The 18,567-nt window shown below is 44.7% G+C and overlaps 1 protein-coding gene across 1 annotated transcript; it reads right to left on the bottom strand.

Annotated features, from left to right (window-relative positions):
- Window positions 1-1,462: 1,462 nt before the first annotated feature.
- PTGER4 (prostaglandin E receptor 4) lies at window positions 1,463-11,428 on the bottom strand. Its single transcript, XM_056112144.1, has 3 exons — window positions 11,228-11,428; window positions 9,885-10,835; window positions 1,463-2,096 (listed from the first exon to the last, which is right to left on the bottom strand). Exons 2-3 carry the CDS (start codon window positions 10,770-10,772, stop codon window positions 1,512-1,514), a joined length of 1,473 nt encoding a protein of 490 aa, XP_055968119.1. The 5' UTR covers window positions 10,773-10,835; window positions 11,228-11,428; the 3' UTR covers window positions 1,463-1,511.
- Window positions 11,429-18,567: the final 7,139 nt, after the last annotated feature.

Here is an 18,567-nt window from a genome sequence, read left to right as displayed (position 1 = left end):
TTGATCATCGGCAGCATGCTACTGTACTATCTCTCCAGCCCAAACTTTGCCTTCAAAATAACATTCTCCGTGATATACAACCAAGCCTTCATAGGGACTACTGTTGCAACTCTTCTCTGAATTTATCATTATCTCAAAAGAAAATGAAAATTCCCAAATTACTGAAGGTGGTCTGAGACAAAAATCACACACGTTTTCCAAAACTGAGAATATGAAACTCAGATAGAGAGCATTTATTTAACTATAGTCTCCAAAAGATTTTCAGTTGGTACAACTGCTTTTTATCACTTAACAGGCTCAAATTTAATTACAACCAAGCAATTCACAAAAACACTTTAAGCAAAAAAACATGCTTAATATTTCTTTGATAAAGGCCCTTCAAGTAAGTCCAGTATTACTGGGGTCTTTCATGAGACTGGTAGGAGGTGAATCTCACTCAGGCAAGTGCTACACCTCTTCATCTGGTCAACACTTAGGACATTGTGAAAGGGTAATCGACCTATCTTCCCACATCTCACAAACACCTTCTGAAGGTCCTTGGGGTACCCGCTGCCTTTCCTCTCAACTGTAAGGGACATTCTACAACATTTCTTAGAAAAGTCAAACTGCATGCTTCCAGGAGGAAAGTCAGAGGTTGAGATTCATTTTCCTACTACATACTTCAATCAACGGCCGTCTAGTAAAGATTCTTTAAAATTTATGTTACATTAGTAAAAGTTCCAGTTAATGGGGACAAAAATAAAAAAATGTTACTAGTATGCTGGGTTCTCCTGAAATAAATTTTCTGAATGTAGCATCACCGAATTTCCCACTGCTTATTACAACTTAGTAAATGATATCTTGGATTGTCATCTTAATGTCTTAAATAGTATTTTTCTTTATTTCTTTAATAGCATTAAACCCTAACTTAAAAGGTCTTGATATTGGTTTTACAGATAGTAGTTTGTGAATTTCTAACACCTCCGCCTTACTTGGCTTATAAAATAAATTCTGACGTCTGCAACTTCAGCTGGTTAACAGGAAGGAGAGGGGTTACCACAGTTTTATTATACCTTGTATTAACAACAAACCTTCTCACAGAGAAGAAACACCTTAAATACCTTAAATCATATTTACAACAATAAAATTCACATTTCATGCTTGAGTGACAGTCCAACCAGACCGCTAGCTAACCCTCCTCATTTATTGGACTGGAGCCCTTGGTTCCGGGCCTGCTCCGCGCAGGATGTAACTTTGGACGTCACGAAAATGGCAAAACTTCCCCCCACCCTCTTAATCAGGTAGAGAGACGGAGTCAGACTTCTCAGCCCTCAAGAGTTGTGACCTGTGTCCCCCGGGCAAGTCGTGGAATCCTGCATGTCACTGACAGCGTGGGGGAGTGGAGGGTCCCATAGGAATGAACTGAGAGTTGTCTGAAAAGTGCTCCCACGCCCAGCCGCCCGGGACAGTGAGTCACAAGCGCTGGCCTTTAGATGCCACCGAAGAACCGGGTTTCTTTTCTTCCCGGGCGCCTAGATACATTTTTCGGAGAAGTTCAGTGTTTCATTGGGAAACGTGACTTGCAGGGAGCTGGCCTTCGGGGCGGGCCCGGTCCGGCCCCTCCCTGCGACCTCGTCCACCAGGAGGACCCGCTCGGAGCCCTGGGACGAGTCCGAGGTCTCTGAGATTCTCAAAGTCCTCAGCGACGTGCTCTCCGCGTGGCTCAGGCCCACGCCCGGCACCCCTGGCAGCAAGCTCCTGCCCCCCAGGCCCCCGTCGCTGAGTTCGGGCAGGTAGAGCAGCGTCTGCGAGGTGCTGCTGACCTCCCGCAGCTCCCGGGACAGGAAGGAGCGCGAGTGGCTGGACAGCGCCGACGACGTCCTCCGGCTCTCCGAGCAGGGCGGCCCCGCGCGCTCCCGGCGGGACCCCCCGATGCGGCAGAAGAGGCATTTGATCTTCTCGATGGCCTTACTGAGCACCGTCTTCCGCAGCAGGATGTAAATCCAGGGGTCCAGGATGGGGTTCACGGAAGCGATGCGGATAGCCTGCAGGTCCGGGTTTTTGCTGATGTCTTTTTCCGAAATTGGCCGGTAGAGCTGATTGATGAACACTCGCACCTGCATAAAGGCAATGCCACCTTTAGAACTTATCCTTCAGCCCCCGGGAAATATTTACCTACAGCATCTAACTTGGCAACAGTGAGTAGCTGGCCTCTTTTCTGGTAAAAAGGACCAAGATAAAAAAGAAACCTACCCTAGCCTGAGAAAAACCGTCGATGGTGTACTTACAGCTGTACTTAACACTTTATGGTTCCCATTAGTGTAACTTTTAAAATATTTTTGCCACTTTTATGAATATCTTTCCAAAACCAAAGATGGGATACAAAAACACAATGCGTGTACAGGCCACATTTGCATAAAATTCCCCCAGAAGCATTTTACTACCTTCTTTTCTATGAGTGCTTTTATGTTTTTGTAAGTCCAATGAAGAGTCTTTCCCAATAATCATTAATTTCCCTTATTTCAGTTGTCATTTATTTTGTAGAGCCCAGAAGTTGTTACTAACCATACAACCATAGAAAAGCCCAGATAATCCCTTATTATACAATCTAGAAAGAACCTCCTGGAAAGTTTTAAACTCGTATCTGAATTTTATATCATCCAGAATGACCAAAAAAACAGTTTTAATTTTCTTTCTGAGTTTGTTCCTTGGTTAAAACAATCATCTAATGTTATCAACTCTCCTTTCAAAACTTTTCCCAATCTTTTTCAGGCCTTATTATTCTGTGAAGAAACTAATTCCTTGAAACACAGCTAAATAACTAAACTGGAATTAACAGTAGCTTATTAATGCCTGACAGACTTTTTTTTTTGCTTTTTGGGTCACACCCGGCGATGTTCAGGGGTTACTCCTGGTTCTACAATCAGGAATTTCCCGTGGCGGTGCTTAGAGGACCATATGGGATGCTGGGAATCGAACCCAGGTCAGTTGCATGCAAGGCAAACGCCCTACCTACTATGTTATTGCTCCAAGCCCACCCCGATAGACTTAAAAAAATTCACGTATAAGAATACCATGAAGACAAAGTATGACTGCTTTTCTATTCTTTTAAAAACTAGCAAATACAAAGCACCTTGATTTCTCCCAACTGTATTCTTTTTTGAGGTTCTCAGTCAAGCGGGCACTGACAGATTCCTTCAGGTCTACAGGGTTATGTTCAGTTTAGCTACTGTTACTGAGATTTGGAGCTCTGAAGAATGTAGTGCAGAATCCCCACACCTCCTCACTGCCATCTCCCAAGCCTCAAGTCTTCATATAACTTCCTTCCATTTACTGTTTATGTCCCAGCGGACTTGAAGGACGTCTGTTAAAGAATTATATATTTACAAAGCAATCATTGGTAATAATTTATTCACATTACATACTGTTTTGAGGGGTAAAGGAATCTGCTAGCATCAACCAGGTGCTATCCTGGAAAAAACCCAGCTGCTGGGTTTGCGTGTACTTGGTGCTTGCGGCCTCTAGGGGGCAGTGTTACTTCACGAAGCGGGAGTTTTCACCAGATGCATTTTTGCACAGTCACCTCCAAGTTCCTCTTTGAATCCATTCTGAACCTGGCGTTTGAATTTTTTTGGCCATTAAAATGTTTTGTCACTTATTGCCGCTTCCACTGCTATCTCAAAGGAAAATGGTTACTACTGAAAGGAGAACGTTCCTGGTCGTTAAAATGGGTTGGGGGATGGGGGAAGGAATGAAATTTGTAATTAAAGAAATTAAAAATTAGCACTACGACCTTTAGAAAGACAGAATATTATATAATTATTAATAATGGGCAAGGAAATAATCCTCCCTGACTATTCTTACTTCATCCAAAGCCACCATGAATACAGGCAGCCGTAGTAAAAGAAATGCAAGAAAGCCTATTTGGAGCTCCATGAGGAGAATGGCTTAGGTTCACACCAGCCACCAGACTTGCCCTGGGAGTGCTGTCAAGGGCACTGACAGGAGGAACAAAAATGATAAGTAGGAAAAGTAAAATTCCAAGCTAAGGTAAAAAATTCTCAAAAGTTGGTCAAATTGTTTGAAAATAATATGAGTTTTCCTTTGTAGCATATTCTCAATGGTGATTGACCAATTTGGCAGGTGGTGGGTGGTGGGGGGAGGGAGGGAGGAGGACACTGAAATAAAGCTCCATGTACCTTGTCAAGTTTGAAAAAAATCTGTGAATCAGCTGTCTCACTAGAAATCCTATTTGATTTGCTCTCCTTTAATGGGGAAAACCGAGACTAAGTGGGGCCATGCAGCCTAGGCCCTCAGCTGAGGAGGGAAAACCCTTTTCTATAACTCCCATAAAACAGACATGATATGTTACAGAAATACACTATTTTCAGGCAGTTTTCAGTATTGGACGAGTGTGCTGCTGATAAAACAAGATAAACCTCTAATTCAAATCCCTAACGGAATTCACTGAGCACAAAATCTATTTACTCTTGAAATTTTACAAATATATTTTTGTAGCTGCAGATTTCTTAGGTTTGACTAGATATAGGGATTTGGAGCATAGGACACTTCTCTGAGAAAATCTGATACCTAGGAAAGAAGAGGTGATGATAGGAAAGCTAGATGAAAAGGTCTGTGTTGTAGAAGTGAACACCCAAGAATCAAATTTCTGTTCATATTATGCTCCTTCCGATTATGTACACATTATGACAGTGCTCAGAAAAATACCTCACATATATCTGGACAGACTTTATTTTTGGTAACCCATGTGTGGAATACATCAATCACCACTGTGCAGTATATAAAATTTTTGAAAACTACTGCTTAAAGGTAGCTTTGGGGTAGAGTGCTCACGTCCTTTCTGACGAAACACAATCTGTTGGCTAAGAATGTCTAATTGATAAATATGTGGGCTGGGAGATGGTCCAAAGGGCTGGAGCATACACTGTGCATGTGGGAGCCTCAGGTTCCATCCCTAGCAACTCCTGGTCTCCTGAGCACTGCTCGAGTAGTAACTCCCAAGCACCACCAGATGTGGCCCAAACCAAAACAGTGGGAGTTTAGGTTGATTTAGCAATTAACTCTTAGAGTAGAAATTCTTTCCAATAAATGAGCAGATCCCATTAGCAGAATGAGTGCACTGGGCCTGCAAGGGGAATGGTAGTTATCTGTTGATGAGGAATTCAGAACAGACTCAGCTGATAACAAACATTCTTACTGTTTTTTTCTTTTTAAATTAAAAAAATCCTAAATATAAATTTTATGAACAACAACAACAACAACAATAACAACAACAACAACAACAACAAAACCCTTGAAGAATAAGAGACAGATTCCTTGAGAAGGTCGTGGTGAAAGGAGGCTGAGTGTTCCTTCTCATTAGCTCATTAACTGTCATTTCCTGCAGGCAAGGTAATTCTTTTCTATAGTTCGGGTTCTGCTTCGGACAATTATTTCTGAAGCATTATTTTAAACTATTATTTTCAACTCTGTAGAAATAAAAAAAAATCTTGTGAGCTCATGTTCAGTAAAACCATTGGCTTGGGCACAGAGCATTGCTAAGACGTTCCAGTATCTGAGATGGCCAAGAGCAGATAACCAAGCCCATTTTCCATCTCAAGAAATCGACACGGGAGCAATCACATCCATCACAACCCAAACTACAGTGTATGTGAATGAACATTGTCTCCTGGCTCCCTGAATGCTGTATGTCTCTCTTGAATGGCATGCTGGGTGTTTGTGTATCTATGCTTGGGTTTATAGTGACTTAGTGAATTAACTGATGAACTACACATGAAAGGAAATGGCTGGAAGAGGAAAAGAAAAACACCTCACAACTGGAATGTGTGTGTGTGGGGTGGGTGGGTGGTGTTCAGAAAAGCATTTTGAAAAGAGTGTGCACCATATTCATCCAGAAACTTGCAAAATGACAAATTTGTCGTCCGCAGTGGAGGAAACAGAAATGGAGAGGCAGAGAAAATGAAAATCCTGACTGACCCTATTTTCTTCTAGTGCTTTCTTCAGGGTTCAAATGAGATGCTGGACATGGAACCTACATATACAAGTTACTGTGCAGGCTCCAAGGTACTATTAATAGACCTGCGTTTTCATGTTATGACTAGGAAAATGGCTTTTTAAGAATTGCTTGATTTTTCATACAGTCAAATCTTTTTTTATTAAATAATCAAATTCTTCAGGTTCTCCTGTGGTTTATGACTTCACCTTGCACCAGTAGAACTGATTTTTGCTCACTTAAAATCCCAACACCTGTCTAAGGCTCCATATACATTTGTCTATGGTAAACAAAGTTTATCTAATTATAGGGCTTTTTTTTACCCTGTCCTATAATAAATATTTGCTGAGGTAATGCTGGTGATAACTTTTTTTTTTCTCCTTGTTTCTACTTTTCCTTTTTTTTTCTTGCTTTTCTTTTTTTTCCCCCTGGAGTTAGGTGTCAACACATGCATGCCATTCATTCTATACCTGAGCCTTATCCCAGGGTCCCTGCATAGGCTTTTTGAACACTACTTCATAGCAAGCAATCAGATAACCATTTACATGCAGTTATTTTCCTATGTACTTAAGTTTCTTTCCTCTAACAAAGAAAACTGATCAAATCTGACATTCTTCCTCAAATGGAGATGAAGACTTACTCCCTCTGAGTAAGAAAGAGAATGAAAGGAACAAGTAAGCAATTAATATGCCTTGGTTTGCCCGTGCATGGGGGAAATGCTTTCTCAAGCCTATAGTGGAGCTGTTTGTCTTTGAAGCAGAATTTGATTCTAATCGACATTATTACCCTAGTCATCGCAAAATTAGACACCAGAGGTTGATTTAGCTTTAGTATGTAGCAGACTCCCAGACATTTGGAGTCTGTCTTACTTGCCAGTTCTAGAGTTCAATACCTTTGCTGTATCTTAAGCATAGATGCTTTTATTTTTTCGCTGTCCCAGACTTAAAGTTAGAGGCTGTTTACAAATGAAGAGACAGTGACAAGAACCACCCTCTCAGTAAATCGAGTTGTATGATGTCTCTCACAGGCCGACCTTGCTTCATAGATTGTGACTCACTGGACAGATGCCTGTGACTTTATTCTTATACATAACCAGCTTCCCAACCTTTCTCAACTTTCTAATATGAGATTACTTCTACTTATAAAACATATATTCTGGGCAACTGATTAAAATGGACTTTTCCAAGCAAATTTAGTATCAACAACCTTTGGGAAGGCCTCTGAGGGAGGTTCACTGCATGCTTTTTTCTCCTCCCTGAGTACAAAGACAGAAATAAGAAAAGTTGGTGACTTTTCTGGGACTATTTACCCCTATATGTTTTATAAAGCTTTCTTAAATTTCAAGTAAATAGTGTTTGATTGAAAACAGTTATATATTTATATAGTTATTCTGAAGCATTAATTTATTGATTTGTTCATTTTCTGAGGCATTTTAAACAGTTTTGAAGGGTGGAGGATTTGATTTTCTTCAAATAGGACTGGAAACCAACTTGAAAAAGTTGGTTTGAAAAAGTCACAATAGTCATTAGTCTTCTTAGAACTAAAAACAGGAGCAAGTGCTTTAAATGTCTGAAATTTTAAAGTTGAATCACAATATGTAAATAAAGAAACGAGAAAGCTGTAAAAGTAAGCCAAGGAAGACTTCAGTTGTAAACATATTTCCTTGACAATTCTTTGCATAGTAGCTAAATCTGGTGTAGTATAATGGCCCCATTGCTTATGAGTAATTTGCAATTAAATGAATTTGAAACTAGATTTAAGTAGTCCAGTAGCCCAAACCAAAGGCCCCTGAGTGAAACCTCTACTATTTATGATTCCTTCTTACTGACAAAAGCATGTAAGTACTTGACTATGGAAAGATTGCTTAGCAGAGCCAGTTTCAATTCTCAGGGCGAGATTACTTAATATCTACATGTTACTGCCTTGATAAGGACGGGCAGTATTTTGTTAGTTAAAATACAGTTAGTCTGCAAACCACAAAAACAGTTCCTATAATTGCTTGCCTCTATCTTCTCAAAGGCCTTCAAAGCGTTTATGATAAACGGCTCTGCCCCATGCAGTCAGATCCACCACTTATATCCACCACAATGCGGTTTCTTATGCCTCTGCTCTGGAGACAAAGCAGTTCATTCGTGACTAGGAAGGCACCAGAAACTTCACACACTTACCCCCAGCCAAAACATGCTTCACAAGGATGGCAGTTTCCTAAGTTTCTAACTCTAATTTCTCAGTTCCCTAAAGTAAAAATTCTACCAAGAACAACACAGCTCTTTGTAGTTTGTTTATGCTCCATGAAACAGAAGGCAGAGACCAGAGAAAAGGGTCCAGCAAGCGTTTTCTCAGCTCTCACTGTCTTCTGAATTGTTACAGTGGTAAAATCAATGTGCGTGGCTCAAGTGTTACTTAACTCTAACTTACGCTGCATCTTGAGAGTTTAAAGGCTTTCTGACCAAGCATACTAACTTCTGTTTATATAAACTGGCAAGAAGCTACTGTACACTGGCTCTTAGCCACCTTTAAGTTCCTTCCACTTACAGTCACTTTAATCAAAGAGATCATATTTCCTATTAAAGCTATATTAAAGATCTCTAGTCAGTATTAATAAAAGAAAGAAACACTTCCCCACTCTCCCGTCGTGCTGTCATGCTCCCAATGTTAAATAAGAAATAGAGTGAATCTCTCTCTCTCCTTTTTTTTTGAGTGAGTAGTTTAGAATTTCCAGGAATTCCATGTTTGGGGATAATGGTAAGTCACAGCTCTAGCTGCTTTCATGAACTCTGTAGATAAATATACTGTTCACCTGCCCATCAGTTTCTGGCGCATCTGATTTTAAAGATAGGCACGGAGAATTAGGTAGTTTGAACTTGTCTACTTTTAACATTTAAAAAGTGAACCCAAAGACAATATTTTAAAAGGTGCTGTAAAAACAAATATACCGAAAAACTCGTCATAGACATGGTACAAAGGCCAGCACTGGAACTGCTTGAGGAGAGAGACACATTGTGTAACACACATGAGCCCTGTTTGGCTCTAGGGGCTTTGATGCTCATGGAAAGCCGCCAAAATACTGGCTCTGCCAGAAATAGATGCGCCTGCAGGAGGGCAGCGCAATCCTGCGCGTAGAGGACTCCCCCCCCCCCCCCCAAAACTTGGTTTCCAAGCCCCTTGGTAAGATTTGTGACCCCAAGTGTGCACTGAAATGTTTCTTGCAGAGCAGCGCGTAGAACAGGGAAACAGGGTGTCGGTTCCAGGAAGTTAACTCCTGTGTGAAGTGGGGCGAGGAGAGAACCCCCACGGAGACTTTGATTTCTATCTCTAAAAGACCTTGCATAGACTTGTTCTAAAGCTCCACGAACCCTACATCCACTCCTCCGCCAACCACCCCCAACGTCGGACCCCCCCACCCCCCCGCCACTGACCCTCCCAGCAAACCCCCTTGCTCTAAAGAGGTCACTGTCCCTGACAATTCGGATTATTCGGATTCTGCTTCACAGCATGCAGGATGGGGCTTCGTCACACAAACGGTGGTTTCCTCACCACCGTCAACCCCCTCCCCCACCACTGGCAGCGAGGGTTCCCCGAAGGTTCTGTCCGGGGGACAGAAAAGAAAGCGGTTTTCAGGGAGAGACACTGGCGTGTGGCGGTGAAACACCCTGTGTTATTTTGGATCTGGGCTGGGAGGCTGCTTTGGCCACTGGGCTGGCTCTAGAAGCCAGTGCATGCGTGCGTGCGAGTGTGTGTGTGTGTGTGTGTGTGTGTGTGTGTGTGTGTGTGTATGTGTGTTGCGGTGTGTGTGTGGGGTACCCAGGCCCACCCGGGTGAGGCGAGTTCGCAGTCCAGAAAAAAGAGAGGCGACCCCGGGAGGAGGAGTAAGCACCCGACCCAGACTCACCACGAGAGGGATGGAGCAGATGAGCACCACCAGAGAGGTGGCGATCAGCAGGATGACCATCTGGATCTCGGCGCCCGCGATGCGGCGGAAGCTCCTGCGGCGGCGAAAGTCGCCGAGGCGCGACAGGGCGGGGGACGAGGAGGCGGTGGCCGGGGGTCCCCGGCTGGTGGCGGCCAAGGCCAGGGCGGCGACGGCGGCCGCGTGGTGCTGCTCGGTACCCAGCGAGGTGCGGCGCATGAACTGGCGGTGCATACGGAGCAGCGCGCAGCACACCAGCACGTTGCAGAGCACAGTGGCGAGGATGAGGAAGGAGCTGAAGCCCGCATACATGTAGGAGAAGGCGGCGTGAGCCGTCACGTTGGAAGTCCAGTCGATGAAGCACCAGGTGTCAGGGTACTGGAGCCGCGAGTGGCCGAGGCCCATGTTGGGCAGCGCGCAGAAGAGCACGTTGGAGGCGTAGACGGCGAAGAGGGTGAGACCCGCCAGCCGCTTGTCCACGTAGTGGCTGTAGAAGTAGGCGTGGTTGATGGCCAGGTAGCGCTCGATGCTCATGGCGCAGATGATGCTGAGCCCCGACAGGCCGAAGAAGAGCAGGATGAAGGTGCTGTACTCACAAAGCGCCTGGTCCCCCGGCCACTGGCCCTTCATGTACGTGGCGATGGTCACCGGGCTCACCAGTAAAGTGCCCAGTAGGTCGGTGACTGCCAGCCCGCACACTAGCGTGTAGAAGGTGGTTTCTTTCTGCTCCTTGCGCGACTTGCACAGCACCACGATGGCCACCAGGTTGCCCACCACCCCGAAGATGAACATCACCGCAGGGATGGTCACCGGGCTGTTCACCCGGTTTGGGACCGACGGATCCGACGTATTAGCCCCGGAGGTGGACATGGTGGGTGGCCGGCGGGCCGGGTCACTTTGCAGCGCTCCAGTCGAGCTAGGATCGAGCGAGCTCTGTAGGACGGGAGGACAGAGACGGGGTGGCAGTGAGCGGGGAGAGCCACCTGCAAATGGTCAGCTCCGCGCCTCAGAAATAAATGCTGATGGGACCGTGGTGGAGGTGGGGGTGCAATTCCATCCACGATTGTGGGTTTCCAAGTTGGGCTCCCCAGATCTGCCTGCAACACCACTCCCAGAGACGTTAATCTTAGGAATGTACCTTGTCGTTCTCTCCCCCTCCCGATACCCACCCCATTCCACCAATTTATTCTGCATCTCGACAGATTCTATGGCAATAAAATTCTGATTGAAAACAACTATTTAAGACAACTTGGGGGACGCGCCATCTCCTCCCATGCTTCTTCCCCGGGGCGCTCCTCTGCTCCGAGCCCTCAACCCCAACTCACCTGTTGTTGGGCGATGCTGGGACAGCCCCGTAAAGCTCCCAGGGTCAAGCCTCAGTTCTTCTGGACTCGCCTCCAACCTGTCTTCAGTCTCGCCCCTCTGGCCCAACCTTTGCGGTCTCGGAGTCGAGTCTCCGTGACGGCCAATTTTTTCGCGATCGAGAGCAGAACGAGCTTTCCAAAGCTCGGAGAACAACAGATCACTGGAACCTGATCTTAGTTTTCTTTCTGTTCGTTCTTCCAAACACGAGACCCAGATCCGCACAACCCGCAGGTTCCTGCAGCAGACGGGGCCCGGGTGCGCAGTGGCGAGCAGGTGGCACGGAGCTTCGGCCCTCCTCGCCACTCGCAGGGGACACGGGCAGCTATCGCGGTTGGCGGCAGCCGCTGAGGCCGCTTCTGAGATCCTGGGGGCGGCTCGAAGTCCACTGGGCTGGGCACTCCGACCTGCGGCTGTTCATTTCTTCTTCCTTTCGGGCCGTGGGGTTCCGAGCTCTGCTCGCGCGCCTCCAGCTTCTGCACAAACTTTTCTGCAGCTCCAAGTTTCCCCGGCGGAGGCGGGGACTCGCTGCGCGCGGCCCGGGCGCCCATTGGCCAGTTGGGAGGGGGCGGGGCGATAGCATCCTCCCTCCTCTCCCCCCCCCTCGCGGCGCGGGGAACCGAGGGTGAGGCCGCGGCGGCGCCGAGGCAACGGCGCCGGGGAGGCGTTTCCAGGCTCTTTCCCGCTCACCTAGGGGCGCGGGTGTGGAGTCCCACTCGGGCAGCTTTGCTGACCTGCACGTGCCGAGAGAAAACCTCCGTGCTGTCCTGGGACCCACTTAGCCGTCGCTCCGAGAGATCGGAGTATGCGTGGTGTGGGGTCGGCTCGGAAAACGCATCCCACCTTCCTCTGTGCCAGCGCTGCGAACGGGCTGTCTCTTACACTTGGACACCCTTTTGCAACGCATGGGCGCTAGGTAGGGAGCGCAACTGCTTTAGCATTCTAAGTCAGCAGGGGAGAAGGGTGTGTGTGCGTTTTGTGCGTGCAAGAAGGATGTGTGTTGTGTTGTGTGTGCATTTGTGTGCTTTGCAGCCAATGTGGGGAGAAGTGTGTGTGTGTGTGTGTGTGTGTGTGTGTGTGTGTGTGTGTTGTGCAGCCACGGCAGGAAGGAGAAATGTGTGCGTGTGGTACGTGCTTGGTGAGGGGATGGGAGGAGAATCTTCCTCTCCCTCTCCCCAGCAAAAGTGTTGGTTCTGCTTGTGTGAGCTGGGCTCAGTCGGGCAACCCCAAGCAAATAGAGAAGCCGGTGCTGCAGCTTCTGGCGCAGGTGGCCTGGCGTAGAGAGTTAGGGGGAAGGCGGTCTAACCACAGACCTTCCTCCTGCTTCGGGGAACTCCGCCCAGTAACTCTGGGTAGACGGGTAGACTCTGCTCTGAGGCCTGGCCCTCTGAGATTCTTATCTCGGGTCTTTTGAAAGACTGGGAGATCTCACTCGGTCTCTTTGGAATATTGAGCGACCCAAACAAGGGAATTGAGTGGTATAGAATAATTCTTGACCTTGGATTCCAAAACTAATTACTAAGCAGTGGCGGGGAGGTGTGGGGAGATGAAAATGTCTAGAAATGGCACGGGCATAGTGGTGGCGGTGAGTGCAGTAACATACATCAACATCATAAATTTAACTGTTGTAACCACATTACATGAGTATCATAAAACATTTTAAAAAGGACGATAGAAAAGAAAACAAAAGGCAGTGGGAAGGTTTGAAAGTTAAGGAATAGCTAGATCCTGGAAAAGCTTTATTTTCTTTATTCCTGTTCTAAGAATTACAGTGGTACCTTTTTTTTTTCTGTACTCATTATTCACTTCTCTTTTCTCTAATACTATAACTGAAGGGCCGTAGCGAATGTACAGTGGGTAGGGTGTTTGCCTTGCACGCGGCTGAGCGGGATTCGATTCCGGCATCCCATATGGTCTCTCAACACCACCAGGAGTGATTCCTGAGTCCAGAGCTAGGTGTAACCTCTGAGTATCGCTGAGTATGATCCAAAAAAGCAAAAAAATAAAAAAAACTATAAATGAAAGGAAAACGATTGTAAAATGTGGCTGTGTAATAACCACTTTATCTAAATTTCACCAGAAAGCCATATATTGTGTGATCCCTCACACAGTTTAAAATCCTAGGAAATCCTCTTTCCCTGTGCATTATAGAACATGGGTGTATATGTGCAAGATAAGACATGACAGCTCCTTAATTCTACAGTCATATTACAGTTGTTTCATATGCTAGGAAGGCTTTCATTACTTAAATGTTATTTCGTGAATGAGAGAAGCACTTCTAAGAATTTATTAGATTTGTCAATTATTCTCAAATGATACAGTGGCTGATGTGTAATAAGAGAAGTAAAAGGGGGCCTTCCGTATTTAAAAGAAGTACAAGGTATAATGCATCTGGTATCAAATATTTGCATAAAGCAACATCTTATTGTTTATGCTCCCTTGAGGGTTGGGGATTCCAAAGGAAAAACACCCATTTGTTAGGCTATATAAAGATGATAGTGACTGGTCAATTTTTCAATCTATTTAAAAATTGACTCTGTAGCATCTTTGAGTAGTTACCTCTAGGATTGTGTCAACTTGAAGACAGACCAACAGCAGAAAAAGGAAACTGGTTTTCAAACCCCCACCCTCCCCAGCCACATTGCATCATTCCATGGTGGTTGTCTGTAACTTTATGAAGGTAATGGGAAGTTCCATTGACTCTCACCTTCTGTTAAAACAAACTCTTCGTTTCAAGTTAAAAAATAAAATTCTTCTTTTTTAAAAATCACAATTAAGGTAATGTGTTGTCAGTGGTGTTGGCATTTTTGCCCTTGATTTACAGTTATCTGAACTCAACACCATCAGAGTGCTCAAGATTCAATCTTATTTTTAAGTTTTAATTTGACTTCACCAAAATGGATAACAATTGTGAGTGGTGCCTGTTAATTTTCATGGCGAAGCATATATTATATATTAAACTTGAAGGACAGCAATGACAGTTAGAATTACAGGTTTGCACGGGTTTTAGATACTGTAATCAAATAGATTTTATGTGTGTGGGGTGTCAGGGAGCTCCCAAGTAATGACTGGGGTTATAGAGGTCACTAGTGAGGATATTTGGGTAATCAGGATGGATGGTTCAGTGTTCATTGGGTGCAGTGCTGCTGAGGATTACCAGGACCACACTCGGAGATGATCCAGTCCTCCAGGGCTCAGAGGCTACATGGTATTATGGGTCCAATTTGAACCCTTGAGCATGCAAGGCATTCTTTCCATTCCTTTGGGATATCTCCCCATGCCAATTGAGTTATTTGTTTTACTAGTTCTCCACTTTCACCACAGCTTTAAGAAGATGAAAATATGAATCTTATCACTGGAGATATAGGATAGAGGATAAGGCACTTGCCTTGCGTGTGGCGGATCTGGGTTTGATCCCTGGCATCTCATATGGTCCCAGAGCATGTCCAGGAGTTAATTTCTAAGTGCAGAGCCAGGATACTCCCGAGTATCTGTGGGTGTGACCCAAAACCCAAAAAACCAAAAAAAAAAAAAAAAAAAAAGGAAAGAAAATATGGATCTTTTACACACTAAATAATAAAATGAGATGTATTGGTGTATTGGTCCTTGGATACATAAAATATATTTGGTCCTTTGGTGCATGATTCTTGAAACCAATTTGAGCCTGCAAAAGAAGCTAAATATTGAGAAGTGAATAATTATATTATTTTATTAGCACTGTAGCACTGTCCTCCCGTTGTTCATTGATTGGCTGCAGCAGGCACCAGTAACGTCTCCATTGTTAGACTTGTTGTTACTGTTTTTTGCATATCGAATATGCCACGGGGAGCTTGCCAGGCTCTGCTGTGTGGGCGGGATACTCCCTGTAGCTTGCCGGGCTCTCCAAGAAGGACAGAGGAATAGAACCTGGGTTGGCCGCATGCAAGGCAAGTGCCCTACCCTCTGTGCTATCGCTCCAGCAAAGAATTATTTTATTAATTTGAAAAAAATGAGAAAACTTAGATCTATTTCTTCACAATTTTCTAAAATTCTACACTGCAAAAGAAAATGAAGACTCGCTATATTATGTGGACAATTCTTGTCGTTTTTGGTATATTGCAATGAAAAGACTTTTTTTTTCTCCTGCAAAAGCTTTATTGTTTAGATCCACTATTTGAGAAGCTGCTGCAGCTGAGGACTCAGGCCAAGCCTGTAAACCTGACTCACCACTTGGGCAACTCAAAAATCTTTGGGGTTCCAGAGGCTGCTGGTAGTGTTTGAGGGTGAGTCTTTCGAGTAGATGATACTCTCCAGCTCAGCCTGGCTGCAAGTTGGGAGCAGTTTGCTAAGATTAGTAAGGTAGTCTTCCTTCTTTTCTTTCTCTATTTGTTTTTGGGGTGGAGGGTACATCAGGCTGCGCTCAGCACTGACTCCTGTTTCTGTGCTCAGGGATCACTCATGGTGTCCTGGTGATGCTCAGGGGATCATATGGGGTGCCGGGGATAGAATCCAGGTCTAAGGCATGCAAGATTAGCACCCCGCGACTCCAAGAGTGTTTTTAGTTTGCTTTTGGGCCACATCTGGCAGTGCTCAAGGCTTACTTCTCAGACAGATCACTCATGGCAGGCCGGGGAGCCACTTGAGGTGTTGGGAATCATACTCAGGTGGGCAAGGCAAGCACCCAATGGGCTGAACTATTGCTCTGGCCTCAGGCCAGGCCTTGATCCTAGGCAGTATTAAGGGGTGAGCATTGCTAGGTCTGGCCCATTTTGATCAGTTTCTCAGAAGTGGCTCTCCAGGAAGTCACAGAGATCATAAGGGCCTGGGGCGAAGCTGTGCAGGCAGGCCCCAGGGCATGCAGATCCAATAGGGCCTGGTGGGAGGGGGGGTGTCTTCTCCAGTTCCAGGCAGCTCCACGGCCTGCAGGGGGTTCTCCCTATTCTTCTGGGGAAGGTTTCTGCAGGGCCTGGAGTAGGAGTGGCCGCCATGCCGGGTCTGCCTCACCTCCAGAGCCGCTTGGGTGCTTGAATACAGTGGCGAAATAATTTCCCCACAACACCACTGTCATGGACCACGAAGCTACATCCGGGCCCTGCCAAACTTCTCAGTGCTAGATAAAGTCCACAAGACCGAATTCTGGCCAATGAATGCAAGTAGAAGGGATGTGAGCTACTTCAGGTATGGTTTTGCTCTCAACCCCCTCTTACCCCCAAAAGCTACAGTACTAGTTCCAACAGGAAATGAGATTTGATTGTTCATTTAAATAGCAATGGTTAAGTAGACCTTTTGATGCTTTGTTTATTTTAGGTGTATAAAGTTCTATGAAATAACAGAACATATATATATATATATTTACAAAGCTTACGATTTCATAAAGTATTTTGTTAGGTCTAGAGCATAAAATTTTCTCTAGAAAGATGCTTTCAAACAGAAGAAAATCGAGTACAATTAGAAAATCTTTAATATGAGTCAAATAAGTATTCATCCCCGCCCTTCAATCCTGAATTAATGTAAAAAGTGTCAGTTGTTACAGTCTGAAACAAAAATTGGTGACATTTTAGGAGCTGTAACAACAGCAACCGCTTTTCAAAATTGACTTGCTGTGTTAATGATTTGCCTTTATCTTTCATCATATTTAACCAGAGCTGCTGCAGGAATTTTAAAAGATACATTAGGAGTGCACAGTCTAAAGTGTGAGTCACTCTGAAAAGTGATTCTATAAAAACTTGAAGTTTCTGTACATCCTAGATTGTCAGCGAAAGTTTACAAATCTCTTTTTGGTTTAGATACAAGCCATTGACTTCTAATCTCAAGCCAAATCTCTTGGACCTTTCTTTGTCAGAGCCTGGTTTTAAGAAAAGAAAGATGAAAAAATTGTTGTTTTGTTTTTGGGCCCCACCTGGAAGTACTCAAACTCTACTCTGGTTCTGGAGACTGACTGATAATGAGGGATTGAAGACTGTGAGCAAGACACATGCTCCAGACGATCCAGCTATCCCTCTGGTCCTAAAATGCATTTAAAAAAATCAGAAATTTCTATTTCTTGAAGATTTTCCCTTCAAGTATTTTTAGCAGTTATATATGCCTCTAGATAAAAATAGGTATATTTTAGCAGTTACTTTACTCTTTTAGGTCTTCAACAAAATCTGTTTTGCTTTGTTTTTTTTTTCCCCTCTTATGTTTTTCTAAGATGAAATTTATATAGGAGAATCAGAAACTGGGCTTGCTGCTTTAGAGTTGCACGTCCTTTTTCAGGGGGCGATTCCTGTGATCTGCAGTTTTCGAAAAGCTGTATTGCCTCATGAGGAAAGGGGAGAAGGCAACTGGAATAGAGAAAGGATCGCTAAGAAAATGATGGTTTGAAGAACCGGTTGGGATGGGAGATGTGTGCTGAAAGTAGATAAAGGACCAAACATGATAACCTCTCAGTGTCTGTATTGCAAACCATAATGCCCCAAAGTAGAGAGTATGGGGAATATTGTCTGCCATGGAGGCAGGGAGAGGGTGGGAAAGGGAGGGTATACCAGGGATATTGGTGGTGGGAATGTGCACTGGTGGAGGGATGGGTGTTTGATCATTGTGTGATTATAACCCAAACATGAAAGCTTGTAACTATCTCACTGTGATTCAATAAAATTAAAAAACAAAAACAAACGAAAAGCTGTATTTATCAGAAGTGTGCTCTTCTGTCCAGGTAATCCCTAGATTAGTGTGTGGTTAGTGGGGCACTCATCTATTTTTAGCTGTTACAGGAAATAATTTTCCTTGCAGAGCCAGTATCTCTGTGCCAATCTGGTAATCGTGGTGGCATTTTAAGCGTGGGCAAATGCAAACACCTCATTGCCTCCTTTCATACAGGATCATAAAAGCTTTCTTGTAATTTAAATTAGGGAGTGATTAGTGGGAATGTTCCTTTTATATTACACCTCCCAGCTTTGCAACAATGGGGGTCCACTTCTCCCTGGATTAGTCACCTCTTGCGCCCTTAACTCAGCTATCCAGAAGACCAGGATCCTAGACACCTGTTGCCAATGATTTACAGAGTGAGCTAAGCAAAGCTTCCCTCCTTTCTTCTGTCTCCTGACTCCATTGCTCTCATTTCATACTTTGGAGTAACAATCCCAACAGTTTGCATTTATTGAGCAATTATTATGTGTCAAGTAATGTGTTTTTGTTGATTTTTTTTTTGCTTTTTGGGTCACACCCAGCAATACACAGGGGTCACTCCTGGCTCTACACTCAGGAATTACCCCTGGCAGTGCTCAGGCGTCCATATGGGATGCTGGGAATCCAACCCAGGTCTGCCACTGGCAAGGCAAACACC

The sequence above is a fragment of the Sorex fumeus genome, unplaced genomic scaffold (genome assembly GCF_029834395.1).
Source record: "Sorex fumeus unplaced genomic scaffold, SorFum_2.1 ptg000015l, whole genome shotgun sequence".
Classification (NCBI taxonomy): domain Eukaryota; kingdom Metazoa; phylum Chordata; class Mammalia; order Eulipotyphla; family Soricidae; genus Sorex; species Sorex fumeus.
The sequence above is the reverse complement of the archived record's forward strand: the minus strand, read 5'-3'. Positions and strand labels throughout refer to the sequence as shown.